The sequence below is a fragment of the Heliangelus exortis genome, chromosome 13 (assembly GCF_036169615.1).
Source record: "Heliangelus exortis chromosome 13, bHelExo1.hap1, whole genome shotgun sequence".
In the NCBI taxonomy this organism is placed as follows: domain Eukaryota; kingdom Metazoa; phylum Chordata; class Aves; order Apodiformes; family Trochilidae; genus Heliangelus; species Heliangelus exortis.
This window is the reverse complement of record NC_092434.1, coordinates 3316409-3333484: the sequence shown is the minus strand read 5'-3', so window position 1 is coordinate 3333484 and position 17076 is coordinate 3316409. Positions and strand designations below refer to the sequence as shown.

At 38.7% G+C, this 17076-nt stretch overlaps 1 protein-coding gene across 3 annotated transcripts in view; it reads left to right on the top strand.

Annotated features, from left to right (window-relative positions):
- PLCG2 (phospholipase C gamma 2) overlaps nt 1-17076 on the top strand; it is a 61374-nt gene that overhangs the window by 27073 nt on the left and 17225 nt on the right. For all 3 annotated transcript variants that reach the window (XM_071756630.1, XM_071756631.1, XM_071756629.1), the window contains exons 6-21: nt 1497-1581; nt 2258-2341; nt 2721-2764; nt 3892-3964; nt 5024-5125; nt 5276-5394; nt 6571-6656; nt 7615-7735; nt 8022-8190; nt 9847-9951; nt 10139-10228; nt 11243-11421; nt 12313-12513; nt 13702-13821; nt 15109-15289; nt 16545-16613. In XM_071756630.1, coding sequence (XP_071612731.1) covers nt 1497-1581; nt 2258-2341; nt 2721-2764; nt 3892-3964; nt 5024-5125; nt 5276-5394; nt 6571-6656; nt 7615-7735; nt 8022-8190; nt 9847-9951; nt 10139-10228; nt 11243-11421; nt 12313-12513; nt 13702-13821; nt 15109-15289; nt 16545-16613 — 1828 coding nt within the window. The remainder of the gene's footprint in view (nt 1-1496; nt 1582-2257; nt 2342-2720; nt 2765-3891; nt 3965-5023; nt 5126-5275; nt 5395-6570; nt 6657-7614; nt 7736-8021; nt 8191-9846; nt 9952-10138; nt 10229-11242; nt 11422-12312; nt 12514-13701; nt 13822-15108; nt 15290-16544; nt 16614-17076) is intronic.

Genomic DNA, 17076 nt, shown 5'->3' with positions numbered 1-17076 from the left:
TGCCTGCAGCTGGCTTCAGTGTGAGCTGACACACCACTTCAAAATGGTGTTTTCTGAGCTGGCCAGCATGGTGAAGGGCATAGTAAAATCCTTTACTGGGTATTGGCTTACATTTTCTGATGTATTTTGAAAATTTAGCCTCACAATGGGGATATGTTGGTGGGGATCATGAAGCAAAAGGAAGGTTAGGATGGAGAAGCTGTGGCTGACAGTATCTGTCTGCTGCAGAGGTTTCATTTGTTGCTTTAGGGTTGGTTCACCACTGCAAGGCATTCTGGTTAGGATCAAGGGGACTTGCAGTGTAGAAAGAGCAGGTTTTTATTCTCTTCATAAATGATTCACGCTTCTAGAAAAATTCAGGGAAAAAATTTGAGCTATTTGAGCTGAGGTTAATTTTGTTTAGTGTTGCAATTTCTGTGGAAGTTCATTGTAAAGGTTAGGCTTTCAGGCAAGTCCTGTTTCACAGGCTGAGGCTTTTTTCCAGTGGTAATGAAGTCCAAGCTATTTTATTTTGGCTTGCACTTGTCTGGCCAGAGGAAATTGCTTGTGCTTGGTGTTTAGGGTACAAATGGAGTGGTCCTTCTTGCTCCTAAAAGAAATGTTTTTTTTTCCAGAGGTCTGGCGACAGGGTCTGGCCAGGAATTTCCTGAGTTCTAATCTGGCTTTGGTCTGGATTTTGGCTAAGTTCCTTCTTGCTTTGTCTCCTTCTCTTTCTGCACAATGGAGATCAAAATATCATACAGGGCAGCTGCTTTTATGGACACTGTAGAATAGAAATGTTGCTTTTGTCTAGGTGCTAATTGTTTTTGTTACTTTCAAGTGGCTGTTCTGGCAATTAATGGCTTGTGAATTACACTGTAGGTCAAGAACAAAGTTCCTTGACCTTGTTTTCTCAGGGAGTGTTGGTATTGCATCAATGTTTTGTGGGCATTGGCAGTAGGACCCATGGATGTTGTGCTTGGATTTTACCATCTAAGTGAATAACAGCAGGAGAAAAAATTTTATAATGGTACTGAAAACTGGAGCTTTTAATTTTCTGTTTCTACCCATCTGCTTGGTATATCCTTGTGTAAAGTTTTCTGTGTCCATATTCCAGCTTCAGTGGGACAGGAAGAATTGGAAAAAGCCTGTAGCTCATCTGACTGTGTCTGGACATCTATATTTGAGCTTATTGTCTAGGGCTGATCAATTGCTGATGGAGAGAAAAGGGTGTCTCTGCAGCATGGTTCTTTTTTACCTAATCAATGCCCAAATTAGTTGAAATGCATGTTTCTCCCCACTAACTAGAAAACATGTCTAGAGTGCTCACATGGGGATGTTACTTTACAGAAGTTTACAGTTATTCAAGATGAGCCCTACCCAAAAGATTTCAATAGTCACGTTTTTACATTGATAGAAAATAAGTATTTGTGGCTGATTATATGCAGCAGAACTGTGGGGTTTTTTGCAATTGATTTGTTTTGGTTTTTTTGTTTCCCCTCTTCTTTTTCCCTCAGTATCAGTCTTAGAGAGCTGAAAACTGTTCTTCCCCAAGTAAACTTCAAAGTGAGCAGCATGAAGTTCTTGAAGGATAAATTTGCGGTAATTACCCGATCTCTTATGTCTGTTTGGTATCATCTGATAATTGTTGTAATTTTTCCTTTTGGGATACTGCCTGTATTTTTGCTTCTTACTAAATGCAGTTAAAAAAATTATATCCTCTTTACATTGTACAGTTGACAAAAGCCAACACTGGGTCTCGAGCTCCCATGCAGATGCTGCGCAAGTGCATTTTCTATTGTTTTCATATACAAGAAAAAGAATTTCTTTTCTTTTTGCAATATGGTCAAGTAATAACCTCTTCATGCCAACTTGTGCTAATATTAAAACTTCTGAAGGTTGTTTCCATTCCTGCAGACATTGTAAATATCCCCACCTTTTCCTGCTTCCCAGCTCTCCACCCTTAGAGCATACATTCTTGCTTCTGTTGCTCCAGCTAACAATGACTGAAGCATTCCTTTACTCTTGGCAACATAGTGGAAATGGAGTCAGGGTACAAAAAGCCAGGCCAAAGATGTGGGGTAGGAGCTCTGTGTCACAAACCAGGAATCTGTTTACTTGTTTCTAACCTTAAAAAAAATCCCAAGTGGCTAAAACATGAAGTTGGGAGTAGAACAGAATAAGTAAGAAAGTGGCGTCTGGGGTAAAAGTAACTTGCTTGTTGTGCAAATGCAGTTCAGGGAATTCTAAATTCACTGCATTCTACTTTCTGTTGTAGGAAATAGGTGCTTGCAAGGAAGAACTTAGTTTTGAACAATTTCATTTGTTCTACAAGAAAATCATGTTTGAACAACAGAAATCGGTAAGCTTTTTCATAAGTTGTCCTCATACTGTTAAACCATTAGATCAGAAAAGTGAGATCTTGGCATATCAAGCAATAAAAACTCCCCAAAACAACAAAAGGTGTCTTATCAATAGCAAGTATTTTTTGTTTTTGCCTGAAAATTGCATGTGTTCACACTGAAAGGCCAGGAGTGCACTTGAAAACCTTGGCATTATGTTTTTGCTTATATGTTTATTTCAAAAGGTGTCTTGCCAACTTGTATGTAGGTTCTCTAGAGCAGAAATGCATATCTTTCCCTTTCCCAAACCATTATTAGATGAATTAGATGAAAAAAAAGCATATTATTTTATTATTTATCATTTTTCCCCATTTTGTGTTTTTTGTTTGTTGCTTTAAGATTCTTGATGAATTCAAAAAGGATTCCTCTGTGTTCATTCTTGGGTGAGACACTTTATTTGTATTAATTTCCCACATTTCCATATGGTTATAATGCTGCAGGATTGTTTATAAAATATATAATATATTTTTGTGTATGTTTTGCTTGTTCTGATGCTGTAGGAAAAGAAATGATACATTGGTTTGCATTCAGAAAGGCGAATGTATCATGGAAATAAGTCCTGAATGTAACTTGATAAATGTTCATTTTCTGTCTACAAAAATGTTATGGACTTGAACTAGTAAATTTGCCTATCCTCTCATTTTACAAAGAGCTGAAAGGAATTACTGAAGGATAATTTGATGGAGAAGCTTTAACTTCAGTCTGTGGAGTAGTGTGGTGCACAGGCTTTGCCTAGACCTGAGCAGTTTCCTGCATCTTTCACTTGGTGGACTTGAAATTTTAAGAAAGATGTGTACAGCATGAAAAAGGAGGTCACAGGCATTTTAAACTGGTTATTCATGGTTTTCAGTGTTTCCCTAACAGACTAAGAAAGTTACTTAAGAAGTTTGCTCTGTGTCTTGCCTATTTCTTTAGCCCTTGGTCATCTCATATGAATTAAACTTTGTGAGACTGCTTAAAAGCATGAATTTATCAAAGATGAGCAGGCTATAAATACCTTATTGGAACCAGATGGTTCTGCATTTGTGTCCTATAAAGGAGAATGCATCTATGAGACTTTTTCTTAGTGCAGTTGCATCTTGCCTTCTTTTTCAGGAGGTTTTGATCCATCACAGTAGCTCACCTGAATAATACATGGAAGGAGCTTTTGTGACGGTGTTGTTCTACAATAATTAAAAGAACAGTGTCTCTATATGCCTCAACTAAACTTAACACCCCTGTCAAGTGAATGCTTCTCATTTTCTACAAAGCAATGAGTAGAGATCTGGTACTTTTTAGAATGAATCAAAAAATACATCAGGAATCCAGGAGCCTTTATTTAAATGCTGAAAATACAGTTGTTAGTACAATATTTAGCCTAATCTAAATGCCACTGAAAATAAAAAAAGTTTCTGGCTTGTGGCAGCACATTTATATTGTAAATCCAAAATACAAATCCATGATTTGCTGCTGTAGTATTTGATGGCACTTGCTTTATTATTTCTTTAGCTTCACTTTCTCTTTTTTTAAGAAATACTGACCGTCCAGATGCTTCAGCAGTTCATCTCCATGACTTTCAGAGATTCCTCCTACATGAGCAACAGGTGAGAAGGTTGCAGAAATTTTGAGGGTTTTTTTTCTTGAGGTTGTCTCACAGAATTCTATGCTCATTAAAAAGAAAGGGGATGTGTCATAGAATGCAACTGATGTCAGCTGTGCTATTAGGCCTTGGGAACATTTCACCTTATTTGTTGCCATTGAAGCTCTCAAGAACTATTGTTTTTCATCTATATAAGTGTTCTGAAGGTGCTCCAGAGAGGGGGTAGACAAATAAGATTTTAATTTGCCTAGACCTGAGCAGTTTCCGCATCTTTCGCTTGGTGGACTTGAAAATTTAAGGAAGATGTGTACAGCATGTGGATGAACAGACAGGGTTCAGGGATGAACAGATGATAGCCTGGCCTAGTTACATCTTATGTACATCTGGGGTAATGCTTTGGCCATGGCCCCATTTTAGCAGCTTAAAAATCTGAGCTGAGTGCCTGCCTTTGGGTTGAAGATAATTTTCTACTGGGTGAAGCCACTTCAATGTCCTGAACCAGCAAGCAGATAAGGGTGGAGGTAGGGATGAGATGCATGTCTTTATGGTCTTCTCTAATGTTATTTAGCACAGACATCATAGGGGAAAAAAATGTGTGAATAATATTTTCTAGGTGCTGCTGAGCTCGTTTTGCAAATATGATTGAAAAGTGAGGCTGACACTTCCTCTATAAGCTTGATACTTTCTTTTTCTCCCTATTCCACTGTGTTAAAAGGATATTCAGATTGCATTTGGGAGTGAGAGAGATTATAGTTAAAGCACATCCTTCAAGGAGGCCAGCTTGTTACTGTGTGTGTGCAAGCATATTTGTGCATTTGTAGTATGTACCTTGTGGGCCTCCTGTCTGTGTAAAGGTAATTAGATGCATTTCTTCTTTTCCCCCTTTACACATCAGAGAAGAAACTAAAGATATGTGGATACAATAAAATATATTGGCAGTGAAGTAACCAGATGAGAAAGAAGGAAATCACATCTGTAGGTGTCTCTGTTCCTTATTTGATTTTATACAGCATGACATTACTTCTAACTTTTTTTCCTACTGTGTTGTTATTATTATTTGAAGGAATCTTGGGCACAAGATCTCAGTAAAGTCCGAGAACGAATGACAAAGTTTATTGATGACACTATGAGAGAAACTGCTGAACCCTTTCTCTTTGTTGATGAGGTAAAGTAATGATACTTTCTAGTAGTTCCTTGTGGATTTTTTTCTTTCACTGCTAGATCCTAGTTTAATTGTGGCAGATCCTTCAGGCTTCTTTTGCTGTATTGCTGGATGGTAAAAACATTTAAATCAGTCTCTTTCTTTATATTTTAGTTCCTTACTTACCTTTTTGCAAAAGAAAACAGTATTTGGGATGAGAAATATGATTCAATAGATGCACAGGACATGAATAATCCTTTGTCCCACTACTGGATTTCTTCTTCTCATAACACGTAAGTTACCCAAAATTTCTATTGTCTATCCCTGTTCAAACAGACCTAGCATTTGTTAGGAGAAAGTAATACTCCTAAATTATGCCAGAAATATACTGTATGGATGTATGAAACCTTCCTAAAGTGTGATGTGAATGTGTCAAATGCAGTTTGTGGGACTTATCCTTTTTTTTCCAGATCTCGGAAGATCCTGAATCCTGTTAGAAAAAAAAATGTGACTCATGTTAAAAAAAAATTAAAAGATGTCTTGAACTGAAACTGTTCCAATCTCCCTGCTTTCAGAAACTGAAGTTATTGAGGGAGATTACACAGTGGCACAGAAAGATTTTGTCCTGAGCAGGAAAGGAGTATGGAGATCAGCATATCTACTGATCAGGACATGGCTATTAATGGTCTTTGCCTGATGACAAGGATTAGAGCACACAGAGGTGCTTGAGTCAGAGGAAGAGTGCAGTTTGGTGTCCATGTTCTTCTTTGTTATTCTGAGTTTATTTTACAACCAGATTTTTGAAGGCTCGGGGACTGTATTTTTCTTGCTACTGTTTTTAAAATTTCATGCTTAGAAACTTAGCTGCTGATTTGTGTAGTTTGTGTCTAAGATATCCATCCCTTTTCTCTGGCAGTCTGTGGTATACAAGCTCTTTAGCCCAAGTACAAACCAATGTGGTAATGAGTCTTTAAGTGTCTCCAGCTGAAGGGGATTTGCTCAACTAGCATTGCAATGAAAAGAAAGAAGGGGTAAAGAGGTGGAGAAGAGATGAGCAAATAAAATATTGCATGGAATGAAAGAAAGTGCTCATGGATATAGCTTAGATGTGTATTTTGAAGTGCAGGGAGTTGTATCACTCTAGATACCCTCACATCCCTCCAACATGTTTATGCCTTGGCATGATGAGGTTTAGCTTTCAGAACTCATGATTTGCTCTCCAGAAATACATCAGTTGGAGTTAATTGGTGTTTAGATTGAGCCTTCATGGTTCACTCAAAAATCTGGTGCCAGCAGAGGTTCCAGCAGAGTCCAGTTCTTCCATTAGAAGTTAAAAAAAACAAAAACAAAACGGAAAAAAAAAATCAACATGCATTCTCCATGACAGGAAAAAAACTGCTGCCTAGTGGGCAAGTGGGAAATGTTTGAAATTGATTTTCTGTCCTTTACAATTTCCTTTTACTCCTTAGATATCTGACAGGAGACCAGCTTCGGAGTGAATCCTCCACAGAAGCTTATGTCAGGTGCCTCAGAATGGGGTGTCGGTGTATTGAGTGTGAGTAAAGCTTCTGGAGTGGTTTGTAATGTGTTTTCCATGTAAGTGGGGTTTCCCTTGTTTACCAAGAAAGAAAAAAAGAACTGAAATAAAGAAACAGTTTGTTTTCTAAAGTTGAAGTTAGTCATATAAAAACCACTGATTCCTTAAATTGGCTTTCTTATGCCTCACTATTGCCCTACTCAGTTCCCTTGGAATTTTAAGAAGGTCTTTCAAAATCTCATATCACTCTACATCAAATTTCAATCTTGGATCTAACACGTGGCTCCCCTGCCAACCTTACCCCTTGTTTATTGCTGAGCCTGATGTCCTGTGGTGTGGAGCCTCCCTTTGGTCAGTTGGGATCAGCTGTCCTGGCCATGTCTCCTCCCAATTTTTTGTGCACTCCAGGCCTACTTGCTGGCAGGCCAGGATGAGAAGCAGAAAAGGCCTCGAGGCTGTGTAAGCACTGGTTAGCAATAATTAAAACATCTCTGTGCTATCAACACTGTTTTCCACACAAATCCAAAACACAGCCCTGAACCGGCTACTATGAAGAAAATTAACTCTATCCCAGCCAAAACCAGTATTAAAATGTATCTCAGATTAGAGTTTCAGGGTTAAAATAAATGAAAAAAATCAGCTGTAAAGTTGTCACTTGCTGGAGTCTATTTTTCCCTGGAAAATTATTGCATACGAGTAGACTGACAGTATAACTGCCTGAATTCCTTATTTCCAGATTCCCATGTGATAATGCTTTGAGAAAATTTTATGTTGTATTTTATTTGTATTACTCTTACTTAAATGAACTTAATTTCCTCTGTGAGAGATATAAATTCATCTAATAGAATATTTTATTGCAACATTAAAGTCTACGACTCAATATGTGGAACACTGAAGATCTGCACGTGTTCTTTCTACTTGAGTTATTTAAGTGACTGCTTGGTCTCTTCCTTTTTCCACCAATTTTTCCTCCTAGTGGATTGCTGGGATGGCCCTGATGGGAAACCCATTATTTACCATGGATGGACACGGACAACAAAGATCAAATTTGATGATGTAGTACAGGCAATCAAAGATCATGCCTTTGTTACATCTGAGTAAGTTTTGATTTCTTTTCCACAAGCATGTTTTCATAGCTTAGACCTTCCTGAACTTCTTTTCCCTGTAATTTAGAGGAAAAAAATTGGATTGAATGGCCTCCATTGGTCTCTCCATAATGATTCTGTTACTATCTGTTTTGTGTCTCTCTCTGTTCCTTTCACCTTCTTGTTTGCTTTAAATGTTTTCTTTGATCTGGGTGGTGAGGGAGGTGCTGTTTTTGCTGCCTTGTCAGGAGTAGAAAAAAGAAATAGTTTTCCTTCACCTTTGTTTTCTCCATCAAAGGTACCCAGTCATTCTCTCAATTGAAGAGCACTGCAGTGTGGAGCAGCAGCGACACATGGCCAAGGTGTTCAAAGAGGTATTTGGGGAGCAGCTTTTAATGAAACCTGTTGAAGCCAGTGCAGATCAGCTGCCATCACCAACCCAGCTGAAAGAAAAAATCATCATCAAGGTAGGCTTGCTTTGTGTGCTGGTGTATAAAATAGGTAAAACAAGAGCAGGAACCAGGAATACCACTTGTTGCTTCACAGTGTAGCTTGATTTCTGTTGAGAGATGTGAAACCCCACGTTTCAACCATGTACTGGCAATATTTTGCAAGAATGTGTGGAGTTCTGTACAACAATGTGGTAATTCGGGTTTTCTGTTGATTTTTCTTTCTATCAGTGTTGGTAGCTCAAGGGCCAGATCAAATGTCAACTCTTTTCTAAAGGTCTTCCAGCTCCAGAAATGTCACTGTTAGATTTCAGCAAGGGTTCACTGCTGCAGATGCTCATCATAGACTTCTTACACAGTGTGACCTGCTTAAAAGTTATAAAACTATGTCTTGAATGGAAAGTTACTGTTAAAAAGTTTTTTGCTTTTTTTTCAAAGGATGCCCTTCATTCAAGTTGAACCCAAACCACTTGTAGGCTGCACACTTAAATTGTCAGGATTGCTTGAAAACTGCAAAAATTGGTGCTTGTTTACTAGCTTGATGTGATTTAAGTGTGTAATTTAGTGAGTCACTTGTGAAACATTGAGGTGCTCCTATGAGAAGGCAGACACTGTTAGAGTGTCTTACCTTCTGGGCAATACAGATGCTTTACCTGATACTTTTGTGCAGTGAGACAGAAAACCAGAAGATGACTTCTCAGGTTGAAAATTCAGCAGATTTTGGAGGCAAAATTAATGCAGAAGTTCTGTGCTTAGATTTTGGGTTTTTTTTCCCCTCCCTCCCCCTCCAAACTGTTCATTGTTACCTGGCAGAGGACAAAGGAGAGTTGCAGAGACACATGAAGAAATAGCATGACAGATCTGATTTAAAGGGAATTACAAACTACTGTGAGTCTGCAGAACAGAACATTCTTATCTCTCCATTCTGTCAAAAAGAGCATTAAAAAGTCTTTAAATAAATGAGCACCTGCCAGTGAGCTGGTTGTGTTATTTGGCTTTTGTCTGGAAAATGTTGTCAGTAAATAGAGGCAACTCCTACTTTAGGGGCCTGTGGGATTTTTTGATAAGCCTGTCAAAAGGAAATCTACCTACAGTAGGCTGTGCAGAACTGTGTGTAGTAGAGAACTACATGATTAATCCCATCAGTTAAATATTTGATGTCACCCTTAGCCCATGGAGCCACTGTTTTTCATGAGCACTCACAAGAAAGTAGAACTTACCCTGTCTTCTCGTAAAAAGATTTTGTTTCTGCTCATTTTTCTTGTAGAAGAGTGAATTCTCTTTCATTGTATTTTACTTGGTTTTTAATTTTCTTTTTTTTCATTCCTTATGTCCTGCTCTCTGCAGAGGGATTCTTATTTTATACTTATTTCTTGTTATGTGACACTTCATGCTTTCTGGCCTCTAAAGATCCGTGAACTCTTCTCAAACTAGTTGTTTCTTCAATGATACCTCTACTAAATTTTTAATCTTTATGATAAGATTTAAATTTTAAAGAAAGGAATTTCAGCCCTGTTGCATAAAGCCTTGTGGGACAGCTGCTTTTTATGGTCATGACAGAAGAAGGCTGGAAGATACTTCCAGTAATACTGAGTACACTGAGATATTGTGACCAAATTTATATATGAGTCTATATGACTGTATGAATGTGGTGGGGTTTGTTTTGTTTTTTAGCACAAAAAACTGGGTCCAAAGGGAGACATTGATGTGAACTTGGAAGACAAGAAAGAGGAAAAAAAGCAACAAGGAGAACTTTACATGTGGGACACAATAGAACAGGTATAATTTATGTAACATTTACTCAAGCTATTTCCCAGGTTGTGTACAACTGGAAATTTACATGAAATTTCTCCATATTTGTGTAAGTAATAATGCCAGTTGAACAGATGTGAATATATTTTGTTTATTACACATTATTTGGAAACTGTTGTTAGTTTTTCACTCTGTCTTATCTCTCAACTTTCAGAAATGGACTCGGCACTACTGTGCTATTGCTGATGAGAAGCTTTCCTTCAGTGATGATATTGAACAGAATGCTGAAGAAGATTCATCAAAGGTTATGACCATATTTTTGGTGTTTAGGCAGATTATTTCAATGATCTCAGATTATTTCAATGTCTAGAGATGAGTATTTTTTATGCTGATGTTGAAATGTGTCAAAAATCCTTGACACATAATAAGAATATCTGGAGATAAAAACTTTTAAGGGTGTTTGCCAAGGTACTCCAGTTAACCCTATTTTTAATAAAATAACTTTTATCCTTGGTTATTTGAGGACTTGCAAAGATGACTGTAAAGACAATGAAACCTAACTTTGGTACTTAAATGCTAATGCATGCACTGACAATCAAAGTCTTTATATACCTTTATACCTTTGGCTAATTAGTATTGCTGTTCTCAAATAGGACAGTGTGATGAGCCAAGGTTTGTTGTGTTAGTAACACAGCACACCTTTTACACAGTGCATGTTGTTCAATTCATATTTGCAAAGTGTTTATCACAGCTGAGCAGATATTACTTGGCTGTTGTGCATGGTAAAGCAGAAACATGAGTCTCAGTGAGGCTTTTGCAATAGCTGTGATGTTCAGCATGGTTTCTTCTTCTGACCTTTTGGGTTTCCATGCATGCTCCTGCATCACCAACAGATATGTACATGGTTCAGAGATCTCTGCATATGCAGAGCATTTTACTCAGTTACCTAGATGTTAATTTCAGTAAAATAATTAATGTATAAGGAAGAACACAGATGAATCTTGGAAAAAAAAAAAAATTAAAACTCCATGAATTAACAGCAGAGTGTTTTGCCTTGAAAATAGAAAATGATGTTTGCATGACTGCATTCTTTCACTTTCTATTGATTATGTATTAGGCTCAAGCTGATCATTGCCCAAAGAAGTGGCTTGACTGGGGGGGTGACTATAGAGGTGATAGGCTTGTTTGTTTAAGAAGAGTTCAGGGCTGGGAAGAGCTGGAATCCTGGAATGGTAGATTGTTATGTGAATAACAAATGCTTTGTTTTAAAATCCTAAAATCAAAAATGCACTGTAAAAACTCTTATTTTCTTGTCTAGGAGGTGAAACACACTGAACTGCACTTAAAAGAGAAATGGTTCCATGGGAAAATGAAAGGGGGGAGAGCAACTGCTGAGAAACTTCTCCAGGAATATTGTGCTGAAATGGGTGGCAAGGATGGGACATTCCTAGTTAGGGAAAGTGAGGCTTTCCCTAATGATTACACCTTGTCATTCTGGTATGATGATTGTCTTTGTTTGTTTGTTTGTTTGTTTGTTTTGTGGCTTTTGTTTATTTTTTGGCATTGCAGAAAAATATCTGGATTTTTCAAGTATGCATTTATAGCTGAGAGATCATAGTAATAAGAAGTTGCTATAATTACTAGAATGTTATTGATGGGATTGTGGAAGACTACTTCCTAAATTAAACTTCAGGGAAGCACAGTTCATTTTGTCCGAGTAGGCTTTATTTCAAGTTATATTTGTCAAGAGAGGACTGACTGTTTGATTCTCTGCCCTGCTCTCCCATTAGTCCTCTGGCAGACACACAGCTCTCTCCTTTTCTAGTGTTTTGGAAGGATATAGGATTTGTTATTTCCTTGATGAGTGGGCTAAAATTTGATCTTTTCATTTTGGGAGAAATTATTGGTTTTTACACTGAAAAGGTAGTCCCATGATCTTACCCTTATTAGGAGAGATTGATCTTTTTAATGAAAAGATCTACAGCGATAATAATAAAGAATTTTCAGGAGATTTTTTTTCTTTATTTGTTTGGTTTTGGAAGTCTATTTTTTTTTTCTTTTTTCTTCTGGTTTGGACATTATGAGGAGTAGTGTATCAGATGGATTTCCGACCCAGAGTTGTCAGCAAATTTTGCAGGGACCCTGTGCCAGATTTAAAAAAAATTCCAATTTGTGGCTTGAAAATAACTATTTTCAGTCCTGTAATCTTACTTGTCTCAGGACTTCTGTTGCTTTTCTTACTTTGGTTGTTCAAAGAGATGATAGAGATTTCTTGCCTCTTTGCAAGCTCGCTGAGTAGTTACCCAGGAACGGGTGAGGAAACGCTTGAAAAGAAAACCTGTTATAACCCTTTTTTTTTTTTCCTTATGCCTTTCTTCATTTCTTCAGGAGGTCAGGCAGAGTCCAGCACTGTCGTATCCGTTCTTCAAGTGATGGTGACACTGTGAAATACTACCTGACAGACAACCTCACCTTTGATAGCATCTATCATCTCATCCAACACTACAAGGAGGCTCATTTACGATGCGCTGAGTTTGAGCTGCGCCTGACAGATGCTGTGCCCAACCCCAGCCCTCATGAGACTAAAGAGTATGTACAGGAGAAGGCAAGCACCAGGGTTGTTATCTCAGTGTCCTTTGCATTGGTTTTAGGTGGTCTTTGTTTCTTTGCATAGAGAACTCCCTGGATTCAGGGGCACGCCTGGGTGTTGCTTGAACGCAGACACCGTAGGAATAGGATTCCCTGAAAGATGCTGGATCAGAACACTGGCTTTGTGAGAACCTGGTACAGCAGAGAGCAGTCAGCAGGAAAGCAACACACCAGCAGCAATTAGGAAAATCAGTGAGAACTGTAATGCTGTGGAATTGTGCCAATTCCTCACTGTTTTACAACACCCAGTGGGTTGGATCAGGTATTTAGTAGTCAGCTGTGGTCTGGAGACTAAGTGGTCGTGGTCTGTGCCATCTGGAAACTCTGTTACTGGACCAATGAGCCCAAACAGTTACGTTTTCACAATTCTGCCTTCCACCTTACCCCTGTCAGAGTTGGTTAGGCTTGCTCTGCCCCATGCTGATAGCAGTAGTATAGCTTGGTGTTTATTTCCAGCTGGTATTTGCCTGAGGTAGAGTCTGAGCAGAACTTGCTCTTGTTTGCTGGCAGAATGATGTAATAACTGCCCTTTGTTTTGCAGTGAGAAAAAGTAAATCTCTCTTGCATGTGAGATGTTGATCTGGCTTAAACTTTTTTCACCCCTTCCCTGGTATCTGGGGGTCACTGACCACCATCTTTGGAAGGGAAGGGTAGAGTTTAAGGGTGAGGCTCTCCTGCCTTTCTGTGTGGAAGTGTACTGCCAGTATAAGTGGCCACAGCTTCACTGAAAGCACATTAGATTCAAGATGGGTTCCTCCCTGCAGTGAAAGGCAAAATCAAGCTCTGAATAAAACAATTCAAATGCCTGCTGTTTTGCTTTTGTCTGCCTTGTGGCTTTTCCTTACATTTCCTATGTCAAAACTGAATAAACTACTGAAAATTGGATGGCAGACTAAAAATAAGATCCAATGCTTTTGTTTCAGGAGGAAATGCAGATTTATGTTTTACCATTTCAGACAGACAAGGTTGCTGTGCTAAAATGTTTTGTAATAAGCTGCTGTCATAGGTGGCAAGATGGGGAATAAAACAGCGTATAATGTTTGAAACTGGTTTTAATAACGATGCCTGCTACAGTTACAGAGAGACATTTGGCAAACTTTGTAATACTTTGATTTTTAACTCTTGTAGCTGGTACTATAGCAACTTGAGCAGGGGGGAGGCAGAAGACATGCTGATGCGAATTCCTCGAGATGGAGCCTTTCTGATTAGAAAGAGAGATGAGCCTGATTCATTTGCCATGACTTTCAGGTAAGAAAGGAGCTCAACCATGGTTTTTGTTGTTGTATTTTTTTGTTTTGGTTTGTTGTTGTGTTTTTATTTTATTTTAAAGATCCTGTGGTCTTTTTACAGTCATAAAACTCTTGCTTTCAAACTTCGAGCATAGTTGATTTGTGCAGCAGGTCCAAGTGTGAAGAGTTGGTTTGTGACTGCAATAAATCTTTATGCTTTCCTAAAGAATATTTGGACACCTGCTGCCCCTTTCTTCCCATACAGAGCTGTGCATAGCCCTTCTTCACTCAGTTGACACTCCTACATGGTATTCTGAAGTTTTCTTTGGTGCTGCTTCAGTTGTGATTCTAGGTCCTCATCCCCCTGAAAGCCTGCCCTGTCATATAACTGACCAAAATTAAGTATCAAAATTAAATTGTCAGCTTTTCTTGCCAGCAAAAATATTTTTGAAATGGTGGTTCTTGCAGCAGCATGGATAAAATCTATAGGGTTGTGGTGTTCTCCATTGGGCCTTCAAATCAAATTGAATTTCTTTGAAAATGCATATTTCTGCAACATATAAAATTGCTTTGGAAGACAAATACTTGTTTTCATCTTATTTACATGTCCTACTGTGTGCTGAAGATGTCCATAATTCCCCACTCCCCTGTGTACTTTAGTTTTCTGTTACCAAGGGGGATATTGAAGTAACTTGAGCTTCAGCATCTCAATAAATACATTTCACAGTGGGGAAAACAAGAGGTACCAATACTTTAACAGCTTGAAAAGGATGCAGTCATCTTCTGTGAATGGGATGGTTGTCAGTGGATGGTTTTATTGTTATCAATGCAAGCACAGGAGATTTTTTGGTGTGTGTTTATTTGTTTTAAAATTGATTCCTGTAGTTACCAAAATGAGTATAGGGAAGAGACAGCTACTCTTTGTAGCATTTTGAGGGGAGTGTGTCTATCTCTTAGGGTCAGTGGCAGATCATCATCAGCACATTCCAGAGGGACTCTAGGTCTGATTAGGAATATTTGTGGTAGTATGAAGATGTCACCTATCAGTAGAGGAAATAAATAGGGAAATGTAATTAAATAAAACAAGGAATTGTCCCAAGTCCCTGTACCTTGTCGAAAAGCAAATGTACTTTTGTGAATTTAATCAGTCAACTGGAAATCCAGTTTAAATAAAAGAGGCTTTGCAAGAGGGAGAAATTATTTCCCATGATTAAGATGCACAAAGCAGTTTTGGCCCAGTTTGCAGCACTGGTGCTCTCACTGCAAGTCCCAATAGCTTTTAACAGCACCTGCACTTGTTTGACAGAGCGGAGGGGAAAGTGAAGCACTTCAGGATACAGCAAGAAGGTCGCCACCTCGTGCTTGGAACTTCTGCCTATTTTGAGAGTCTGGTGGAGCTGGTCACATACTATGAGAAGCATCCCCTGTACAGAAAAATGAAATTACGTTACCCAGTGACTGAGGAGCTGCTGGAGCGTTACTGCACGGTGAGGCAGGGCCTCTGGCTGAGTGCCAGGGACTGTGGTGGACAAAGTCCCGGATGTAGCCCATGGGGAGCTGGGTTTGGGTCATGGCAGGTGAGGTTAAGCAGGCAGTTTTCTTATCTGTGGAGCTGGGATGGTTCTGCTGGCTTCTCTCGCAAAGGTTTTGAGATGTGGGAAGGAAATAGCTTCATCTTGGGTTACCCATCAACTCTTGCCTTCCTCATGGTTTGATTAGAAAAGCTGCTCTGTGAAAATAAGGATTGTTGCACTGCTAAAACAAGTGTTTTATAATAGCCTCATCTGCAGTTGGACTTCTGTTGCTGGACTAGGCAGAGATCTTAAAATGATCAGGTGGATGCCAATTGCTAAGCATTTCAGAAAAAATAAAATATTCTCAGGACAGGCAGTGGCATTCACTTGACCACACTGGAGATGTCTCAGGGATAGTGTCCAACTGCTTTCTGTGGTAAAAAATGAAATTTACCTCCAAAGGCTCACTCTGTGAGATAAGCCTGAAGAAGTCTCCCCAAGAAATTCTTTTCTCTGTCCATTGACTAAACCAGGAGCCTGGATAGTTAGCTTAGGATAGAGGCTTTGCTTTCTGCATGGACAAGAGCTTTGCAAGGTATCTGGCTTTTGAAAAGCCTGAGGTGCTGTCTTGTTTTCAAATTCATGACTGTTAGAAGCTGCAGGAAAAACATAACTGGTATGTTTGGGGAAAAGAAGTCTGGTTTTCTTGTTTCTTCTTAAGATGCTAAAAGGGACTGATAAGATTTCAGACCTCAGGATTTTTGATAATGTTGCCTGTAGCTGAGGGTTTGTATCCTTGGACTGGGTCCAAGTGGGAGCAGAAGGAGAGAATAAAATGAAAAATATGACTGTGTTTATGATGTTAGAATTTTTATCTAATAGTGAAACTCAGGTATTGTCTTCCCAGACTGCACAGAGAAGGATACTCACAATTTCAAAGCTATTTGACTGATTAAGAAAGACCTTTGTGAGACATGGCTGTTTCATTCTGGTTTGCTGTTCATTATATGCCTCATTATTGAGGCACACACAGGTTAAATAGCAAACTCATGTTCAGCTATGTTCATCTCTAGAAATGAGCATAACATAGGTGTCTGGCTTCCCTCCTCTTCTATTTGCCTATGTATTTTTAGAAAGGTGGTTTCAGCAATAAATTAAGTGCTTTTTAACATTATCATTAATGTTAGTCCTGTAACAACATTATTTCTTTTCTTCTTCCTGTTTTTAGGAAAAAGATATTAACTCCCTCTATGATGTCAAGATGTATGTGGAACCCAGTGAAATCACCCCTACAGTGGTATGCTTAGAGTCACTCTTGCTGTAGACTTCTGAAAATTAAGACTTTTTGTTGGTTTCCTTTTAGCAGTAATGAAAAAGATCATTGAAAGCATTAGGCTGCTTGATTTATGGGAGACTGAACAGCAGAACTTGAAAGAGCATGGTTGTTTTCTAGGATCTCTTTAAAATTTGTAGCCACACGTTTTCTTGTGTGCAAATTCTGAGTTGTTTCATCCATCTGGGGAATTATAACATTTTTGCCAGTGGGTCCATGGAGGCAATTTGGTTTGGTATGCATGCATATGCAGGGAGGTCCCCAAATGAAAGAATCTGTGAGCAGATACAGTTTGAGAAGGCCAAATCTTTATGGAAAGGAAGTACCTGTGAATCCCAATTGTGTGTCTGTGTGTTTATGAGCACTTAATTTGTGCACAAAAGTAATAGAGTTCCATTAGCAAACATGACATGCATGCACAAATAGG